At 42.3% G+C, this 22,630-nt stretch overlaps 1 protein-coding gene across 3 annotated transcripts in view; it reads left to right on the plus strand.

Moving 5' to 3' along the window:
• The window catches only part of ALPK3 (alpha kinase 3), a 153,662-nt gene extending 134,775 nt beyond the window's left edge, over positions 1 to 18,887 (plus strand). For 2 of the 3 annotated variants that reach the window (XM_040413630.1, XM_040413631.1), the window contains one exon: positions 2,441 to 5,309. In XM_040413630.1, the coding sequence (XP_040269564.1) occupies positions 2,441 to 2,789 (349 nt within the window). In that variant the 3' untranslated portion in view covers positions 2,790 to 5,309. Of the gene's footprint in view, positions 1 to 2,440; positions 5,310 to 18,871 lie in introns of those variants that run through there. The other variant, XR_005775560.1, reaches the window with a different exon arrangement.
• The last annotated feature ends 3,743 nt before the right edge of the window (positions 18,888 to 22,630 follow it).

Below are 22,630 nucleotides of genomic sequence, written 5' to 3' on the forward strand. Positions count from 1 at the left end.
TGAGTATTTTTCTTTTCTTTTTACAATGGGGTCCTACAGGCAACATATAGTATATAGTGACATATGACCCTTCCATCGTATACCTCCATTGAAAGGTTCAAATGCAATGTGAACACAGCCTGAATTGTCCTAAATGTTATCTTAATCACAATGTACTTGAGCTTATACACTCACCTAAAGAATTATTAGGAACACCTGTTCTATTTCTCATTAATGCAATTATCTAGTCAACCAATCACATGGCAGTTGCTTCAATGCATTTAGGGGGGTGGTCCTGGTCAAGACAATCTCCTGAACTCCAAACTGAATGTCAGAATGGGAAAGAAAGGTGATTTAAGCAATTTTGAGCGTGGCATGGTTGTTGGTGCCAGACGGGCCGGTCTGAGTATTTCACAATCTGCTCAGTTACTGGGATTTTTACGCACAACCATTTCTAGGGTTTACAAAGAATGGTGGGAAAAGGGAAAAACATCCAGTATGCGGCAGTCCTGTGGGCAAAAATGCCTTGTGGATGCTAGAGGTCAGAGGAGAATGGGCCGACTGATTCAAGCTGATAGAAGAGCAACATTGACTGAAATAACCACTCGTTACAACCGAGGTATGCAGCAAAGCATTTGTGAAGCCACAACACGCACAACCTTGAGGCGGATGGGCTACAACAGCAGAAGACCCCACCGGGTACCACTCATCTCCACTACAAATAGGAAAAAGAGGCTACAATTTGCACGAGCTCACCATAATTGGACTGTTGAAGACTGGAAAAATGTTGCCTGGTCTGATGAGTCTCGATTTCTGTTGAGACATTCAAATGGTAGAGTCCGAATTTGGCGTAAAGAGAATGAGAACATGTATCCATCCTCTGATGGCTACTTCCAGCAGGATAATGCACCATGTCACAAAGCTCGAATCATTTCAAATTGGTTTCTTGAACATGACAATGAGTTCACTGTACTAAAATGGCCCCCACAGTCACCAGATCTCAACCCAATAGAGCATCTTTAGGATGTGGTGGAACGGGAGCTTCGTGCCCTGGATGTGCATCACTCAAATCTCCATCAACTGCAAGATGCTATCCTATCAATATGGGCCAACATTTCTAAAGAATGCTATCAGCACCTTGTTGAATCAATGCCACATAGAATTAAGGCAGTTCTGAAGGCAAAAGGGGGTCCAACACCGTATTAGTATGGTGTTCCTAATAATTCTTTAGGTGAGTGTAGTTATTGCTGAGGAACAGTGAACATGATTGGTCAACAAGCTGTACTTCATAGGTTTATTCAAATCCCTTATACTCATGGGCAGTTTAATATTTCAAAAATATATAGATACCTAACTTACAACTAATGTCAGGTACTTTTTAACTTATTTGGACATTTTTCATAGTTTGATCAAGTATTCTGTTGGTTCCTGCTTTAGTATGCAATTTGCTGGATATTTGTTGATAGCTGACTGTTACAACATATTTCTGACTTGAGACCCTAATTTAAAGAACAGCGTAGAAACAAAGTGTTTTGTATTGTAGTAAAAGGCACATATCACAAAAGACAAGAGAAAAAAATATTAATTTACATGATAATATGTATGTCATATATAACATATATGCCTTGGGTAGTGTTAGGCTCCATTTACACGTCCGCAATTTCGTTCCGCATTTTGGGGAACGGAATTGCGGACCCATTCATTTCTATGGGGCAGCACGATGTGCTGCCCAGACACGGAATTGCGGACCCGCACTTCCGGGTCCGCACTTCCGTTCCGCAAAAACATAGAACATGTCCTATTCTTGTCCGCAATTGCGGACAAGAATAGGCATATTCTATTAGTGCCGGCAATGTGCGGTCCGCAAAATGCAGAACGCACATTGCCGCTGTCCGTGTTTTGCGGATCCGTGGATTTGCGGACGTGTGAATGGAGCCTTAGTCATATTTTTCCATAATATTAAAGATGAATGTTGTGATCCTTTCCACCTCACTGCAATCATTTTCTGTGCTAGAAATAAGGTAATTATTTTAGTACGATACTATTATGGTGCATAGACACATTTTTATGTCTCTATAACTTCAGCAATTGCTTTTGTGGCTATGGATTTGGATAACACTAAAAGTTTTCATCATACTTATTAAAGGGGTTTTCAAGATAGGTCATCAGTATCTGATCAGTGGTTGTCCAACAACCGGGACCCCCGCCATCAGCTGTTTGAGAAGGCACCGGCGGTCCTATGAGCACCACAGCCTTCTCTCAACGTTTCCTAGGCCATGTACATGTAGACAATGTATGGGCTGTGCTTGGTAAGCTGCAAGAAGGCAAGAGCTCCCGTGCCTTTTCAAACAGCTGATCGGATGGGGGCAGGGGTGGTTGGTCCCAGGTGTCCAGAGGATAGGTCATCAGTAAAAAAAAAATCTTAGAAAACCCCATTAAAGTGTTTTATTTCTTTTTGTAGATATCAAGGATTAAAAGAGAGCTGCTACCCTCAAGTCCTGGAGGATTTTATTTCAGTTCACCAGTGCAATAATTACTGTGAAATGCTGGGGCTCAAGTCTCTAAAAGCAACAGAAAGTCTGCAACCTCCACCCAAGCCAAAGGGTTCAAGGAGTCCACAGATGGGAAGGAAAACTGGCTCTGCTCAGTCAAGCCCCCAGATACAAAAGAAAGTTATGTCAAGCCCACAAACGGCTAGAAAAGGCGGTGTCAGTCCTAAATCCACAAGGAAAGCCATAGAGACTGGAGACGTACAATCAGGTCCCAAAAATAAAGGAAGCGAAGGTCTGACAGCTCCGAAAGCACAATAAAACCTGAAAATGTCCTATTTTGTGACATGCTATACCCAGACTTGACGGCAATCACTACTTTTTGAATATACTAAGCAGATGTTTGGAATGCACTAACTTTCTTCCTCTCTGTTTTCCATACCATGACAGAGTGGCTGTGGACAGCCCAACCTGTGTGGGGGTTATCTGAAATTAAAGGTGAGCAATAAAGGTGCATTTACTCTTGCCACAAAGACTATGTACTGTAAAGACTATATCTATTTTTTCTACACTGCTGCTTGAAGGATCATTGTATTTCAAGACGAAACAACAATTCTAATATACAATTCAAAAATTGAAAGAGGAATGTCTCCAAAGATTTGTTCAGTAAATGCAAGGTTAAATGCATCTCCTCCACACGTTTGGATTTATGGCCATCATATAACTATATGGATAAAGTACACAATTGCACAACATCTGATGTCTTTCTCATTTCTTCATGACTCAGATTTATTATACAGTCGTCTTGTTTGCTTTGTGTATCAACAGTGGTGACACAAAGGTGACTCTTACTTCAGAAAGCATGAATGTTAATCCAGCATTTCATGTGAATTTCAATTTTTCAAGTGGAAATTTGCCAAGATACCACCATAGTGCCAGATCTGGGATGCCATGTCATCTTACAACCTCTATATTCTGAGCGATGGCTCCCACTACTGGTCTAGATGATAAAGCATCACAGAGACTATTCTCAGGAGATAATGTGGTCTTTTTGCACTGGCATATAGCTGTTTGCTAAATCTCAGGGTGTTTCGCAAGGTCAACCATGGGACATGTCTTCTAAGCTATATTTAAAAGGAGATTCTAAATTATGTGGTTAATAGTTGAAACAAGAGTACTGCATAAGATAGTTCCTCGTAGATCTACTAACAGACATCAAATACTGGTTTTAGTAACATCATACAGTAGACCAGACTCTTCATTAAATCCTAAACCTGTTGGATTAGATGTGGTGGTTTCTAGATGTCTCCAGGGTGATCAAAACACTTTCTAGTTAATGAATGTACTTCATAAAGTTTATAAAATCTTTGAATCTTTGTTTTGACAATTGGGTGACAACTGACCCCAAAAGAAACAGGCAAGACATAAAATGAACTATCTGTGCTACTCACTTTGCATAGAACTAGGCATTTGGGGTAAGTGAAGTCTAAGTGCAGTGACAAAACCAATGTTCTGCAATCTAATAACAACAAAAAATTGTGCAGCAGGCAGCAATTTGCACTTAGATCCTCCTTTCTGCACGTTCTGATGCCTCATTCTCCCCGGTTGCCAATAACTTCCTGTATCAGTGACCATGATGTCCATAGATATACAGACATAACAGCTGTGCTAGGAAGAGTACAGAAGACTTCCCATAATACAGACAGCAAGTAGCAAGATGGCTCCTGATAAGTCTATTTACTGGGAGAACAGGCACCATAGAGAGGGAGAAGAAAGGTCACAAGAAAAACATAATACAAGCGTGCAGTATAGAGGGTTTTTGATTTTTACTACTAATATACACTCTATATTGAAGTGGAGTCAAGGGGGTTGTCTCATCTCACCATTACTAAGATGAAATGGGACTAAGTCCCAACCACCAGGTGGCCAGGAAACAGCAGAGCGGGCTGGCACTCCACGGTTTCAGTATCTCCCATTGCAGTGAAAAGCAGCTGCAGAAAAAGTGTAGCACAGCAAGCTATGTTGTTTATGAGTTAGGGAATCGGCATACATTGCTGTGCTACTCTACTTCGGTAGCTCCCATACACTGCAATCAGCGTGCCAGCCCTAGTTCCACTATTTTCCAGCCACCTGGTGGTCGGGGCTTATCCCTATCTCACCTTAGTAAAGGCAAGATGGGGCAACCTCTTTAAGCTTTATTTGGGTCTGAAATAGATGGACTCAGTTATCAGATTGACTTTATCTCAAATGACTTTTCATTACATTGGAGCAGCGTTTCCCAATCACTGACCCCGGATCAACATGTGGCTCTCAAGCCTCCTATATGTGACTTTCCAAATGGTGGTAGCTCTAAATACTATTGTGCCCTAGTAGCAACAGGATGCCATAATATTACTGAAACATGCCAATAGAGTCAAAATAACTGTCCGTTAATACTAGGATTAATCTGTAATATCTGTTTTTCCCTTTAAATGCCATGTGTGACTCAATTCCAGATATATATTTATAAACTCAGAATCCCCTATTAACTATGAACTGATGAACCAATATCAATCAGTAGAAGAATAAAATAAAAATAATTCATTCAGGGGTGCAGGGGTGCAGCTACAGAGGGTGCAGCGATATCAGCCATACTTGTGCCTTTGTGCAATGGGGGGGGGGAGGAGTCGGGGCAATATATGCAGCATATGAAGACTGTATAATGGCACATGGTAGGTGAAGGGCCCCGTTACAAATTTCGCATTGGAGCCTAGAAAGTTCAAGATTAATGCTCTGACTTCAATATACTGTATTTAACTTGAAAATGTTTGGTTTACGTGTCTTCTCCATTAGGCTTCTTTATGGGGGTCTGCAGGGATAATTCATAGATTGAAACTTGCTTTTTAGAACCTCATATTTGCTTCTTAGGGATTTTGGAATGTTAGAAGATGAATACTACATTTTATTTCAGGGTTTGGTGGCTCATCATAACTAAATAAGGCTATATTCACATTTGTGTCAGAGGTTCTGTTAAAAGTCTCCACTGCAGATTCAAAAATGCAGAACAAAATGATGAAGACAGTGGAAACCCAATGGATACCATTATAGTCCATGGGATTCATCAGGTGCCATTGGAATTGGTCATATGACGAATATATGACCCTGCTTTTATTTTAGTTTTTCTGTTCTGAAATGGAAAAATGGAAATCATAGTGCATATGTGAAAGTAGCCTCAAGGACACAAGCCCATTTTGATTTAAAATCATGTGTGGTGCTCAGGGTTGCCAACCTGATTCCTGATTTTTTTTCTGGGCAAGTCCAAAAATCACAGACAACTAATGTTTTTTAGAGAGAAAATGGGAAACTATAATCAATCATAAAAATGAGAAGTGATGTACAGTATGTCTACAGCTCAGAATACCGATACAAACAAATTCACTGGGAACCCTAAAATGATAATAATTACAATAATGTGTTCAAGCTCCTCCAGCTTTAAAGAAAATCACAGACATGCCCAGTCATTTTTATGAACCCTACAGAAATGTATGGATAGTTGGCAACCCTGGTGGTGCTTTCAAGGCAAAGTGACTACAGCCTATAGACATCGTGCCTTGTACTGTTCATGTAAAAGAACTCTGCCTTTAGTGATCTTCTCAATGTGTTGGTAATTCAAAATATTCCAATATATTTCCAAGTGTTTTTCAATAAGTCAAACACAGGCATTGGAGATGCATGTTTTGCAGAGGGTGGTCATGCACTTAATTTGTGACCAAACTTCTGTTCAATGTATTCAGGGCTGTGACATTCTGTATCACAGTTCCTTGACTCTAATTAACCTTAGAATGCACAAGAAAGTCACTTTGCCTTAGTTTCTGTGCTTTTTCATAATGATGGTTGCATTTGCATTTTTGAGAATAAGTGTTTATTTGCACATTTCTTTGGTGTATATGAATCCTTGAAGCACTTCATTAAATTGTGGTTTGCTTTGTTTCAGTCCCATATTCCAGTGTCATACATAATTGCTGGAAAGGTAGTCTGTGTTTCTATTGCATTGTACTGTACATTCACACACTCATCCATACACATGAAAGATCTGTAAGACCAAGTGATTTCTAGATAATAGGAAAAAAAGAAAAAAGAAATGCTCTTTGGTAATTCACAGAAACGGGGTGTGTAAACTTTATATAACCCTTTTACAAAGGGAAGCTGACTTGCTGATTGCCTATAACCACAGGTCTGAATTTGGAAACCCTAAAACAATCATTTCTTACCACCAGTGGAAGCTGTGGCAGGTCATACATTGTATTATTACATGCCATCCAGTCAAATAATTGGTCATGCAATAACTATGTAATAAATAAATGAGCCAGGTCCGCCAGAGCTAGAGCTTCTCATTGTTAGCAGTTCTCCTCTACTCTGGCTCATAAAGGGGGTGGCAGCTCCCCTCTATGATGTCCCTATGCTCTAACTTTGATATGATGAAAATAATTCTTATATGGATTTCACATTGAATGGGACTGAGCAGCCTGCAATGTTTAAGAATACAAGCAGGCTGCCAAAATAGGTATAACACAATAAAAAGCGTTCATAGCCTTTAATAGTAAATGCCCATCTAGGATGGTTAGACGTCAGTTTTTTATTGTTTACTATTCATTCTCATGTGTTTTCTGTCTGTCAGCTATCTGCTTCAGCTGGGTTCTGTTATGAAAGCAGTTTTTTTTTAAAATGTCTCTGAAATGGATAAGAGTCTATTTTCGGAATTTGTCTCAATTAGGCTTTAGTCACACGGACCACAAAGGCTTGTAGCCTACGTTGACAGGTCCGTCACATTTGATAGGAAGAATGCCGCAGAATGCAGTGCTATTCCTGCAATCAAAATGTCAGCAACATGACTGAACCCCAATGGGACCCATTATAGGTCAATGTGGTCTGTCATGAACAGTTGCGATCTGTCATACAGAAGATCCACCACTGCATAGTGGTTTTAATTATGAACATGAAAATAGCCTATGTCAATGAGACTTGTTCCTAATCCGTCGTGTTGGGAAGGATCAGAACTGCAGTATGCTGTGTTTTGTGGTAAAAAATATAAAATTAATGAAACTTAGTACGCAGATGCCAAATGAGACCCAAAAAAGACATTTCGAAGCCCATTGAAATGTGGAATGTGCTAATCATATGTTTCTCATCCTACTTTTTTATTTAAAAAAAAAAATAGCATGAGAAAAGTAGAGGGAAAAAAAACAAATGTGCACATACAAATATTTAAACTTAAGATTTTTAGCTATGATCAGGACAGTGGGACAGATTTCTTATTACTGGCACACTGCACCAGTGAATCACTCACTATTGGTGTGCCAGTCTCTTCCCCAGGACAACCAACAGTTTGTGCAGCCTGTTGATGAACCTGTCGTCTTAAAGAAACAGTAGGTCAAACCTACAGTAGCTTTGTTTTCCAATACTTTTCTAGTGCTGTAATGAAGCCCAGCGTGGGAACATATTCCACACTATTAAAATGTATTTACAGAATATAAGAAACCTGGCTTTCATAAATGTGCCTCAATGTTTAATGGAGTAATAATGAATGTTCTGATAACAAAGGTTGAATGGTCTTCAGATCAGGAAAGACAGATCTTTCATGGAGGCAGATTTCCTTAACCCCTTAAGGACTCAGCCCTATTTCACCTTAAGGACTTGGCCATTTTTTGCAAATCTGACCAGTGTCACTAAGTGCTGATAACTTTAAAATGCTTTTACTTACCCAAGCCGTTCTGAGATTGTTTTTTCGTCACATATTGTACTTCATGACAAATACCAAATTTACCAAAAATTGGGAAAAATTAGCAAATTTCAAAGTTTCAGTTTCTCTACTTCTGTAATACATAGTAATACCCCCAAAAATTGTGATGACTTTACATTCCCCATATGTCTACTTCATGTTTGTATGATTTTGGGAATTATATTTTATTTTTTGGGGATGTTACATAGGGTGGTAGTCAATGGAGAACATTCAAAACAAGGTCATGTTACCAGTGGGGTTCCACAGGGATCTGTACTGGGACCGATTTTGTTTAATATCTTCATAAGTGATATTGCAAAAGGCCTCGCTGGTAAGGTTTGTCTTTTTGCTGATGACACAAAGATAGGTAACAGGGTTGATGTTCCTGGAGGGAAACGCCAAATGGAAAAGGACTTAGGAAAACTAGAAGAATGGTCAGAACTCTGGAAACTGAAATTTAATGTGGATAAGTGCAAGATAATGCACCTGGGGCGTAAAAACCCAAGGGCAGAATATAGAATATTTGACACAGTCCTGACCTCAGTATCTGAGGAAAGGGATTTAGGAGTAATTATTTCAGAAGACTTAAAGGTGGGAAGACAATGTAATAGAGCAGCACGAAATGCCAGCAGAATGCTTGGATGTATAGGGAGAGGTATAAGCAGTAGAAAGAGTGAAGTGCTTATGCCGCTGTACAGAACACTGGTGAGACCTCACTTGGAGTATTAGAGAGAGTTCAGAGAAGAGCTACTAAACTAGTACATGGATTGCAGGATAAAACTTACCAGGAAAGGTTAAAGGACCTTAATATGTATAGCTTGGAAGAAAGAAGAGACAGAGGGGATATGATAGAAACTTTTAAATACATAAAGGGAATCAACTCGGTAAAGGAAGAGAGCATATTTAAGAGAAGAAAAACTACCACAAGAGGACACAGTTTTAAATTAGAGGGGCAAAGGTTTAAAAGTAATATAAGGAAGTATTACTTTACTGAGAGAGTAGTGGATGCATGGAATAGCCTTCCTGCAGAAGTGGTAGCTGCAAATACAGTGAAGGGGTTTAAGCATGCATGGAATAGGCACAAGGCCATCCTTCATATAAGATAGGGCCGGGGGCTATCCATAGTATTCAGTATATTGGGCAGACTAGATGGGCCAAATGGTTCTTATCTGCCGACACATTCTATGTTTCTATGTTTCTATGTTTCTTTGAAGTTTAGAAGCAAATTTTGAAATTTTTAAGAAATTTTCCAAATCCCACTTTTTATGGGCCAGTTCAGGTTTGAAGTCACTTTGTGAGGCTTACATAATAGAAACTATCCAAAAATGACCGCATTCTAGAAACTACACCCCTCAAGGTATTCAAAACTGTTTTTACAAACTTTGTTAACCCTTTAGGTCTTCAACAAGACTTCATGGCAAATGGGCATAAAATTTAAGAATTTAGATTTTTTGGCAAGTGGCAGGGGGGTCTAGGGTCTCAAAGCAAAAAAACAATAAAGTTTAGATAAAGTTGGTTTTTGTTTTTTTCTTTTCCTAACTTTTCCCTTCTATCCCTGCCTAACGGTGCCTCTCCCTCACTGACCCCAACCTACCTGGAGGGTGATGGGTGCAGGAGGGTGATGGATGCCGATTGGGGGATCTCAGGAACGTGGTGAGGACGGTACTGCAGGGTGCTGGTGCAGAACAGGAAGAGGAGGGGAGAGAGGAGCGCAGGAAGTTTGAATCTCGTGCCTCTCTCCCCTGCACCAATCAGCACCCTGGACAGCGGCATTCAGCACCACGGCCAGCACCGCCTCTCCAAATCTTCATACTGCGATTGGTGGTGTGTAGTCACGCCACCGATCGCAGTCTTTTTCCGGTTCATCGGGTCACCGGAGACCCGAATGGACCGGAAACGCAGCAAACCGCAGGTCTGAATTGACCTGTGGTTTTCTGCGATCGCCGATACAGGGGGGTAACATGACCCCCCTGGCGTTGTGACAGGATGCCGGCTGAATGATTTCAGCCGGCATCCTGTTCCGATTAACCCCCGCGGCACCGCAATCGCATTTTAAAGCCATGACGTACCGGTACGTCATGGATCTTTAAGGACTCGGGAAACATGCCGTACTGGTACGTCATGCGTCCCTAAGGGGTTAAAGGGCTTCTGTCCCATTGTGCAATTTTCATTAGCCGACATTAGCTATTTGCTAATGTCAGCTGAGTGCAATCATACATGTCCTACCTTTTTCTGTGGCTTATTTCTTGTAAAAATCATACTTTTATCGTATGCAAATTTCTTCACTACCAGTAAGTTGGGCGGTTACTTGCTGGTAGCTGCCGTATCCTCGGACTATAAACATGCCCCCTCCTCCATCCCGCGCCGTACCGATCCTCATTCAGCGCAGGCGCTCTGAGAGAAGGACGCTCGCTTGCCAACTCCTTCCTCAGTGCGCCTGTGCCGATTACGTCACACTACACCCGGAAGAGAAGACTGCCTGCATCAGCGATAATAGTCAGTCTTCTCTTCCGGGTGTAGTGTGATGTAATCGGCGCAGGCGCACTGAGGAAGTAGCTGGCAAGCGCGCGTCCTTCACTCAGTACGCCTGCCCCGATAGAGGAACGTTACAGCGCAGGCGCGGGAATTCAACAGCAGACGGGGCCAACGGGAGGAGGAGAGCGCTCACTGGCCCTGTCTATCAAGAGGAGATGGGGTGTGTCTAGAAGCAGCAGATGCGGCGGCTACCAGCAAGTAAACGCCCAACTTGCTGGTAGTGAAGAAATTTGCATATGATAAAAGTATGATTTTTACAAGAAATCCTCCCCTGCATAACGGAAACGGAACGGATACGTTTTGCAGCCCATAGAGGAACAAAACAGTGTCCTGGTCCCATGCAATGCATACAATATTTTTTATTATTTTATTGAGTAATATTGGGTTCAGCCTCATTTAGACAAAATATGGTGAAAAACATATCAGAAGCTGTTTTATTCTTTTATAACGCTGTGATGTGTCTTTTTAGATGACGTTGAAACTGATGGCCAGAATTATTATTTGAGGTCAGAAAGATGAGGAAAATTGGGCTTTTACCTCATGAAGGCTTTTTGCCTCCCTCTGGATCAAACTGGATGCATGTACTCCCTTTTTTCCCCTTATGTTACCCCCCCCCCCGCCCCCCAGCTATCAGTTTCAATTCGGTGGGATTTGACTCTCATTAACCCTGTTGACTAGCACAAGTACCACCCAACATTGGCTAATTGTGTCAGCTCCTTTCATAGGTACTGTATATTATTAGGTCTCAAAATCAAAATGTTCTCAGACATCCTTGTTGCCCTAAGCAACCTATTAGAATCTATGTTTCATTTTCCAAAGGCAGTTCAGGAAATAAAAGCTGGGCTCTGATTGGGCGCTATATGCTAAAAATTGCTATGCATCAATTTTACAGTTGTGTAAAGCCCAAATGGCTTCTAAATATTCTGCCATATTGTGAACATTGTCAACAGCTTTTTTGTAACCATTTCATGTATATAACATCTTTTACTCACTGTATATTTATTTGGTACACTCAGTCTCCAAATAAAGTCAATATATCAAATATACTTTAAGTTTCCTGATTATGATGTTGGAGATACTGCAATGTAATCTTCCAGTAGCATGATATAGAGCAGGAGGAGCTGAGCAAATTGATAATTAGGTTTGTGGGAAGATATTCAGTATAACTGGTATATCATATTCACTTATATTTAGGCTCATTCTGGGCTTTGAAGTCAAGGAGGCGGTCCTATCAGTGACTGACAGCTATCTCTGTATACACAGTCATAGAGGGAAGGCTGTCAGTCACTGATAGTCACTGATAGGACCGTCTACTTGACTTCAAAGCCCAGAATGAGCAGGAATTTTACTGAATTTAACTAAATCAAGTTTTATTGAATCTTTTTCTACAAACCTATATACCAATGTGCTCAGTTCCTCCTGCTCTATAACATGCTGCCTGCATTTTGCACTGTATTTCCATAGTGACTGGTTCCCTTTAAAGGGGTTATCCATGAATTTTATATTGATAGCCTATCCTTAGGAAAGGTCATCAATATCAGACTGGTGGAGGTATGACTCCTGGCCGATCAGCTGTTTGAAGAGGCTGCTACAGTCACTGGAGCACCGGTTATGAAGCACAGCGCCATTCATTGTATAGCGGCTGTGCTTGGTATTTCAGCTCAGCAGGGGCTAATTGGTCATAGACCTTACAGGAAAATTTCCCGGTGGGCTGATGCCCAGGGGGCCTCCAAAGCCCCCATATCCCTGCCGCTGACTGGTTACAGAATAAGCTATCAGTGGTAATGAACTCTGTGAGAATCAGGTACTAATATACCCAGGCAGCGACATACCCTCCTGAATTTAATGTCCCACATCTCACCGACTAAGCCTCCTGCTCCATATCTTAATCAGAGACAACTGGAAGAGGAGGAGAGAAAATAGCCGGTATTGATGGCCACCACAGACGGCCAGCTTTTAGCACAATATATTGTGCGGCACTGTGGTATGCGGTATTGCTGACCACCCTACTTTTGTTGCTCTGCCTCCTGTCAATTTAGACCCTCCTACAATATGGGGCCACTTTTAGATGGAGTGACATGCACTGCTACAGTCGACTCAAAAACCATTCCAGCCAAATCTGCCCTCCAAAAACAATATTGTGATTCTTTTCCTTCTGCACCCTGTCGTGTGCCTATGAAGAGATTTACGACCACATATGGGGGTGTTTCTGTAAACTGCAGAATCATGGTAATACATATTGAGGTTTGTTTTTCTGACAACCCTTGCTTTGTTACAGGAAAAATGGATTAAAATGGAAAATTGGCTTTAATTCCTGTGGAACACCTAAATGGTTAACAAAGTTTGTCAAATCAGTTTTGAATAATTTGAGGGGTGTAGTTTCTAAAATAAGGTCATTTCTGGGTGCTTTCTTTTATGTAAGCCCCTTACACTCCATTTGCCGGAGGTGCCCGCCGGATCCGTAACAACGCAAGTGAACTGAAAGCATTTGAAGACGGATCCGTCTTCAAAATGCGTTCAGTGTTACTATGGCACCCAGGACGCTATTAAAGTCCTGGGTGCCATAGTAGTAGTGGGGAGCGGGGGAGCAGTATACTTACAGTCCGTGCGGCTCCCGGGGCGCTCCAGAATGACATCAGAGCGCCCCATGCGCATGGATCACATGATCCATGTGATCACGTCATCCATGCGTGTGGGGGCTCCCTGACATCATTCTGGAGCGCCCCGGGAGCCGCAGGGACTGTAAGTATACTGCTCCCCCGCTCCCCACTACTACTATGGCACCCAGGACTTTAATAGCGTCCTGGGTGCCATAGTAACCATTCAGAAAAAGCTAAACGTCGGATCCGGTAATGCGCCGAAACGACGTTTAGCTTAAGGCCGGATCCGGATCAATGCCTTTCAATGGGCATTAATTCCGGATCCGGCCTTGCGGCAAGTGTTCCGGATTTTTGACCAGAGCAAAAAGCGCAGCATGCTGCGGTATTTTCTCCGGCCAAAAAACGTTCCGTTCCGGAACTGAAGACATCCTGATGCATCCTGAACGGATTTCTCTCCATTCAGAATGCATGGGGATAATCCTGATCAGGATTCTTCTGGCATAGAGCCCTGACGACGGAACTCTATGCCGGAAGAAAAGAACGCAAGTGTGAAAGAGCCCTAAAAAAACTTTTTTGAAAATGTTATTGAAAATTTCAAAAATTGTTTTCAACATTCTAAGGCTACTTTCACACTTGCGTTGTTCTTTTCCGGCATAGAGTTCCGTCACAGGGGCTCTATACCGGAAAAGAACTGATCAGTTTTATCCCCATGCATTCTGAATGGAGAGTAATCCGTTCAGTTTGCATCAGGATGTCTTCAGTTCAGTCGTTTTGACTGATCAGGCAAAAGAGAAAACCGCACCATGCTACGGTTTTCTCTCCGGCGAAAAAAACTGAAGACTTGCCTGAATGCCGGATCCGGCATTTTTTCCCATAGGAATGAATTAGCGCCGGATCCGGCATTCAGAATACCGGAATGCCGGATCCGTCGCTCCGGCATGCGCATGCGCAGATCGGTAAAAATGTGAAAAAATGACAAGCGGAGAGACGGATCCGTCCTTGCAATGTATTTGTGAGACGGATCCGCAGCCGGATCCGTCTCACAAATGCTTTCAGTCAGCGGCAGATCGGCGGATCCGGCGGGCAGTTCTGACGATGGAACTGCCTGCCGGATGACACTGCCGCAAGTGTGAAAGTAGCCTAAGCCTTCTAAGGGTACTTTCACACTTGCGTTGTTTGATTCCGGCAGGCAGTTCCGTTGCCTGAACTGCCTGCCTGATCAGGCAAACAGTATGCAAACGCATGTCATTGTTTCTGACTAATCAGGCATTTTTCAAACTTATCAGGATCCTGATCAGTCAGAAAAATGCCTGATCCGTCAGAAAAATGCATTGCAATACCGGATCCGTTTTTCCGGTGTCATCCAGCAAAACGGATCCGGTATTTATTTTTAACATTTTTAAAGGTCTGCACATACGCAGACCAGAATACCGGATCTGTCAGTGCGGTAATTTGAATTCAGCATTCGGCATTCAGGCAAGTGTTCAGTTTTTTTGGCCGGAGATAAAACCGCAGCATGCAAGGAAATGTAAAAGAAATTAGGAAAATTTCAAAATTTTCAAAATTTTCTGCAAATTGTGGACTTTTTTTATACATCAAGGTTAAAGATATCAACTCAAATTCACCACCAACATGAAGTACGAATCCCTTGGATCAGTAAAAGCGTTTCAAAGTTATTACCACATGTCAGATTTAAAAAATGGGGGTTCGGCATTTGGTCCAAACTGGCTTTTGCTAGATGGGGTTAAAGTGGACCCAGTCCAGGAATACCTACACTCAATTAATAAATCTTTATTGGGCTCATGAATGTTGCTTTTATTATACTGTACACTTTTCACCAAATAATTTTCAGCGGTTTTCAACATTTAAAAAAATAATAATATTCCACTAGATATACTGTAAAGCCAAAATTACCCGAACTACTGTATATACAATCATATAGATGTGAGTTAGGATCAGGAAGTGTTTGAAGAAGGCGTTTGGTCCTCAGTTCCATAATGACCAGAAGCTCAGAACATAGGATTCACTTTCATATATAATGCTGCTATAATCATAATAATAGAATGCAGAATGTGGAGGCACTGTAGATAAGATCAGGCTCGGACTGGCCCACCAGGGAGGTGGGGGATTCCTCGGTAGGAGAGGTAGACGGAGGAGTAAGTATTTCTCTCGTTTCTCAGGAGAGATAATTATTGTAGCCACTAGGTGGCAGTATCGCACAGTGATGTAGCCTCCTACTGGTGTAAATTGTACAGGAGGCCCCGCAGTATCTTCTAAGCTTCCCGGGCTGCTGGCAGTGAAGGAGAAGAGAACATGTCTGGCCATCCTCCTGCCCTTCCTGCTGTCAGAAAACTGTGGTTGCTGGAGAGGAGGACTCCTCTGCAGTGCTGGGCTGATTTCTCAGGTGTGTGACAGTAGTGAGCTGTAGGAGACTGTAAGGGGGAAATAGGGGACTTGTTTATAGTAGACTCAGATCTGTGTATGTGTGCTGCTCTCTGCAGAGTGGCATTGAGGGGACTCTGCCCTAGCCCCCCCCCCCATGCCTCTGCTTTAGGTGCACCCCCATCAGTGCCCCAGCTCCAGATGCCCCCCAATGACCCCACTCTAAATGCACCCCTAATATTGCCTCTTCTCCAGTTGCCCCTTAATACCTATGCTCCAGGATCAACACTATTACCCTGCCTAAGGTGACCCTAATGCCTCTGCTTTAGGTGCACCCCATAAATGCCCCAGCTCCAGATGCCCCCACTCTAAACGCACCGCTAATATTGCCTCTTCTCCAGTTACCCCTGCTCCAGGATCCCCACTATTACCCTGCCTCAGGTGACCCTAATGCCTCTGTTTCAGTTATGACCCTCTGTTTGTGCCCTCCTCTAGCATCTTTACTTGGGTTTTGTTAAAAGTGATTACTTGCAAAGGGGGTTGGACTTATGACTGAAAAATTCTGCACAGTGCGGCACATTCTCCAGTATTGACACGTATGGTTTACATGGCTGTAGTGATGATATTCCGTATTTACAGGCATCACTGCTGCCATGTAAAGAGATACTGGTGGTGGAGTAGTGGAGGATTTAAAGGGTTTGTCCAGGTTTTCAAGTTATCCTCTCCACACCATAGGGCATACTATATGATTTGTGGGGTCCGATTCTGCAACCCCCACTGATCCCCCTTTTTGATGGTGTGGCAGGCCATACATACGCCCTGCTGCTCCACTGAAAATAGCCAGCGCTGTACTCTGCCATCTCCAGCGACCCCATAGAGAATGGATGGAGAGGCAGGGCATATGCTCGACCTGCCACTTAATCAAGAAGGGGGATCAGTGGGGGCTCCAGCTTTCAGACCCCCACGGATCACTTAGTTATCCCCGATCCAGTGGATACAGGATAACTAGAAAAGTGGACACAGGCCCTTTAACAGGGGAGCATTTCCATTTTAGTTTGACACATATTTTGGGCCAGATTTTTATATTTTTTTTATAATTTTTTTTTTTACACACAAATAAAACCTTTAAAGATAGGGGATGTGAAAAGGTCCAACAGCTATGACACAACAGGTGATAAGTGTCTGATTGATAGAGGTCTGACTGCTGGGACCTCCATGATCAACAGAATGTGGTCTTAAGACCCTTGTGTACATAGATTGGCGGTAATATAATTGAATGTCTCAGGACCCCTTTTTTTCATGATCAGTGGGAGCTCCAGCAGTCAGACCCCAGCAATCTGATATTGATCACCTATCCTGTAGATAGGCATCAGGTCATTATGGTAGGACAACTCTTTTAAATATACTGTAGATTATGTGCAATTTGAGGAGGTTAAGATTTGGTAAAAACATTAATGCTTAAAGGGGTTAAAGGGTTTGTCTCACTTCAGTAAATGGCATTTATCATGCAGTTAATACAAGGCACTTACTATTGTATTGTAATTGTCCATATTGCCTCCCTTCCATCATATTATACACAGCATGTATCCGTGGTAATCCAGCAGTGGTGGCCATGCTTACACACTATAGGGAAAGGCTGTAAATGCTCATATGCCAACACCTTTACTTATAGTGTGCAAGCACGGCCACCGCTGCTGGATTGCAGTGCAGTCAGAAACCATGGATACGAGCTGTGTATAATGTGATGGAAAAGAGTCAATATGGACAATCACAATATATTAGTAAGTGCCTTGTATTCACTTTCTCTACATGATAAATGACAATTGCTGATGTGAGACAACCCCTTTAACCCATTTAAGTGTGCTACACTTAATAGGGTTAGGCATAAATGTCTTGGTGTGTGCATTGCGTGTTTCCCATGTGTGATTGGTGTGTGCTATATATGATCTATATATCAGTGGTGTATGTGCAGCATGTGACATATGCATCAGTGGCATGTGACCCATGTATAAGTTTCTGTGCGCTGCACAGTTGGTGTGCGCTGCATGTGTCTTGTTTCTGACAGACTTAAGTGCAGGATATCCATATATGTGTAAATTCTGCCACATGTACAGTACAGACCAAAAGTTTGGACACACCTTCTCATTCAAAGAGTTTTCTTTATTTTCATGACTATGAAGGCATCAAAACTATGAATTAACACATGTGGAATTATATACATAACAAACAAGTGTGAAACAACTGAAAATATGTCATATTCTAGGTTCTTCAAAGTAGCCACCTTTTGCTTTGATTACTGCTTTGCACACTCTTGGCATTATCTTGATGAGCTTCAAGAGGTAGTCCCCTGAAATGGTCTTCCAACAGTCTTGAAGGAGTTCCCAGAGATGCTTAGCACTTGTTGGCCCTTTTGCCTTCACTCTGCAGTCCAGCTCACCCCAAACCATCTCGATTGGGTTCAGGTCCGGTGACTGTGGAGGCCAGGTCATCTGGCGCAGCACCCCATCAGTCTCCTTCATGGTCAAATAGCCCTTACTTTCAAAGTTTTCCCAATTTTTCGGCTGACTGACTGACCTTCATTTCCTAAAGTAATGATGGACACTCGTTTTTCTTTACTTAGCTGCTTTTTTCTTGCCATAATACAAATTCTAACAGTCTATTCAGTAGGACTATCAGCTGTGTATCCACCTGACTTCTCCTCAACGCAACTGATGGTCCCAACCCCATTTATAAGGCAAGAAATCCCACTTATTAAACCTGACAGGGCACACCTGTGAAGTGAAAACCATTTCAGGGGACTACCTCTTGAAGCTCATCAAGAGAATGCCAAGAGTGTGCAAAGCAGTAATCAAAGCAAAAGGTGGCTACTTTGAAGAACCTAGAATATGACATTTTCAGTTGTTTCACACTTGTTTGTTATGTATATAATTCCACATGCCTTCATAGTCATGAAAATAAAGAAAACTCTTTGAATGAGAAGGTGTGTCCAAACTTTTGGTTTGTACTGTATGTTTGTGCATTTTGCTGTGAATGTCACGCTTCGGTGTGGGAGGGATACACCACACTGAGCATAAGAGGGCCCCTTCCCTCTTATGCTCAGTGTGGTGTATCCCTCCCACACCGAAGAGTGACATTCTAAGGAAACAGGAAATCAGGCTTGAGAATTAGGTAAGGAAAATGGACACCTCCAAGTAAAACCCTAGCCAAGATCCTGACTGACTACCAGTATGAACAGACCCCAGAGGTAGGTGTGTTCATATACACAGGAATACCTAGAGTCCTATCTAGCCCTATAGGACCCTGGTACTAATGGCAGGGACAAGACTACCTGTTCCTTCAAATGGAAGGACGAACAGGAGTCTCCTTCAGGCCTAATACAAACAATAGGGAAAAGCAACACACAGAACCCAAACAAAAAATACAAGAAGGGAAAGGAAAGACTTAACTTCAAAGGAGCTATGGAAGCACCAGGAACTCCGCTGACATCCACACACCAGCAATCCACAACTGAAACTGAAGCTATAAACCGCACAGCATAGTAGGGGAAGCAACTATAAATAAGGAAGGTTAAATGACCACATTAGCAACACCTGAGGCAAGGGGTGTGGCCATACCAGAAAAAACACAGACGCCTATTGAGCCACAGGGAAAACCTGGCAGATCAAACCACATGTTGCCAGTCTCACCGATCTCCTGCCACCTGTCGCGGGAACATCCGTGACAGTCTGCCATCATACTTCATCTTTAATATGTCTGTTATCACTGTAAGTGCTCATGAACACGACCGCTGGATGTTTTGCAGTCCGCAAATTGCGGATCTGCAAAACATGGATACCAGGTGCGTGCATTCCCCACTATGTGGAAAAGAACAGCTGGCCTCTAATAGAACAGTACTATCCTTGTCTGTAGTGCTGGCAATAATAGGACATGTTCTATCATTTTGCAGATCGGCCATGCGGACATACAGACACAGAATGCACACCGAATCATATATTTTTTTGGCGGCCCCATTGAATTGAAGTGAACAGTACAGACATGGAAAAAAAATAAGTTTGTGTGCAGGAGCCCTAAGGTGGGCCTGGGCCCCCAGAATCAGTTACACTAGTGGGTCCTAAGTACCCCAGTCCGACACTGGATAAGATAGATAAGGCACTGTAGATAAGATGTAGGCACAGATCACAGCTCTGCCCTAATAGAGGAGAGCTAAAAAGCAGTCAAACCAGCAGACACCGAGGCAAAAAATGCAGATAAGCAGCACCTACAAGTACGCATGTACAAAGGAATTCTGATGTCACAAATGGACATTCTCTTTAATACTTTATGGTCTTATCAAACAAATGGAGAAATGGTTCATTTTATTGATAATTTTCCTATGCGAGTCCATTTCATTACCCAAATAATTCAGAAGTAACAACAACAGGAATTTAGTGTATTAAAAGAAATATTTATTTAGGTCAATATATATACACAATCTTTTATATGCTGCAATAAACCTGCAATGTCAGATTTTTCTGCAAAACTGGCTTCTGCTACTAGAAAATTTGAACGTTACTAATTGGTTTAAAGTGTTATTCCCATCTTGACCCTTATGGCACAAATGTCCAGCTGGTGCAGGTCCCACTTCCGCGTCCTGCCCCTATCCCAAGAATGGAGCTCCTGGTTGCGGTGAATGGAGAGGTGGCCACACATGCCTGGCTCTCTGCATTCACTTCTAAGGGAGTTTCATAAATAGCCTCTGAAGCATGGGCGTCTGTCTCTGGAGCACCCATAACAGTGTATGGAGTGAGCTGCACATGTACAGCCATCTCTCCATACACAGCATTTACAGTATGAGATAGGGGTTTAAGGAACTCTGTTTTTGAGATAGGTCCTGGAGATATGCCATGAATGTCAAGATGGGAATAACCCTCTAAAGAGGAGAAACATTTTAAAAAATGTCCAAAAAGGGTAAGCATAAAATAAAAAGTTCTGGCACAGCTTATTTTTTATTTTAACCTGGCCTGGATCTTTTAATAAAATATCCAACTGAAATAAACTCCTTTTTTATTTGTGCTCTTTTAGAAGAATAAAAACAATGGCTTGATACAAATATATTTTTTACAGGGCTCTTTGAAACAGACAGATCTTATTGTTCTCTTCCCTATTTTTTTGCATGGACAAGTTTTAAGACTTAACTTTAAGTCTTTAATCTGCTGAAATTCATAAGGATTGTCAAACGTTAGATAAAAAGAAATCTGTTAAATGCTTAAAGGGCTTCTGTCACCCCATTAAACCGTTTTTTCTTTTTTCTTTACTAATAATCCCTACACTGCGATCTCAGCATACATAAGCTAATTAATGATTTTCGTTCAGTAGAATTTGCTAAAAATCGATTTTTATAATATGTAAATTACCTTGCTACCAGCAAGTAGGGCGGCTACTTGCTGGTAGCAGCCGCATCCTCCGATCGTAATGACGCCCCCTCGGCTTGTTGATTGACAGGGCCAGCGGATGGAATCGTTCTCTGCTGGCCCTGCCTGTTACCATTCAAAATCTGGCGCCTGCGCCGCGGCCGTACCTATCTTCAATCTGCGCAGGCGCACTGAGAGGCGGCCACTCACTCGGCCGCTCGCTCCTCAATGCGCCTGCGCCGGGTGTAGATGTGACGTCATCGGCGCAGGCGCATTGAGGATGGAGCGGCCGAGTGAGTGGCCGCCTCTCAGTGCGCCTGCGCAGATTGAAGATAGGTACGGCCGCGGCGCAGGCGCCAGATTTTGAATGGTAACAGGCAGGGCCAGCAGAGAAAGATCCCGTCTGCTGGCCCTGTCAATCAACAAGTGGAGGGGGCGTCATTACGATCGGAGGATGCGGCTGCTACCAGCAAGTAGCCGCCCTACTTGCTGGTAGCAAGGTAATTTACATATTATAAAAATCGATTTTTAGCAAATTCTACTGAACGAAAATAATTAATTAGCTTATGTATGCTGAGATCGCAGTGTAGGGATTATTAGTAGAGAAAAAAAAAAAACGGTTTAATGGGGTGACAGAAGCCCTTTAAGATGTAAAATAACAAATAACTACTCACCTTCTTAATCACTCCAGCACTGACAGACCTGTGGTCCCTTTACATCAGTGTAAGCACCTGACAGAAATACACGTGAAACTCGAAAAATTAGAATATCGTGGAAAAGTCCATTTATTTCAGTAATGCAAATTAAAAGGAGTTGCATTAATTCAGCTTAAAATTAGAATTTTATGAAAAGGTTCAATATTCTAGGCTCAAAGTGTCACACACTAGTCAGCTAATTAATCCATATCCCCTGAGCAAAGGGTACCTCAAAATTGTGACTTTGGGGTTTCATAAGCTGTAAGCCATAATCATCCAAATTATAACAAATAAAGGCTTGGAATATCTCGCTTTGCATGTAATGAGTCTATCTCATATGTTAGTTTCACCTTTTAAGTTGCATTACTGAAATAAATGAACTTTGCACAATATTCAAATTTTTCGAGTTTCACCTGTATATTAAAGCCTGGAAACATCTTCAAGGAATAAGCAGGGAATCCAAATCTGGCAGTGTAAAGCTGCATTTACACTGGCCTCAAGATGATTGATTCTTTTGTGCTTCATTGTACACTATTTAGACATTGAGCAGGTTTCCTTTTTCCTATGTGCTGGAAGGATCTCCCTAAGGCCTCCTGCACACGAATGTATTTTTTTGCGGTCGGCAAAAACGGGTCCCGTTTTTCCGTGATCCGTGACCGTTTTTTCGTCCGTGGGTCTTCCTTGATTTTTGGAGGATCCACGGACATGAAAAAAAAGTCGTTTTGGTGTCCGCCTGGCCGTGCGGAGCCAAACGGATGCGTCCTGAATTACAATGCAAGTCAATGGGGACGGATCCGTTTGA

The sequence above is a fragment of the Bufo bufo genome, chromosome 1 (genome assembly GCF_905171765.1).
Source record: "Bufo bufo chromosome 1, aBufBuf1.1, whole genome shotgun sequence".
Taxonomy (NCBI): Eukaryota; Metazoa; Chordata; class Amphibia; order Anura; family Bufonidae; genus Bufo; species Bufo bufo.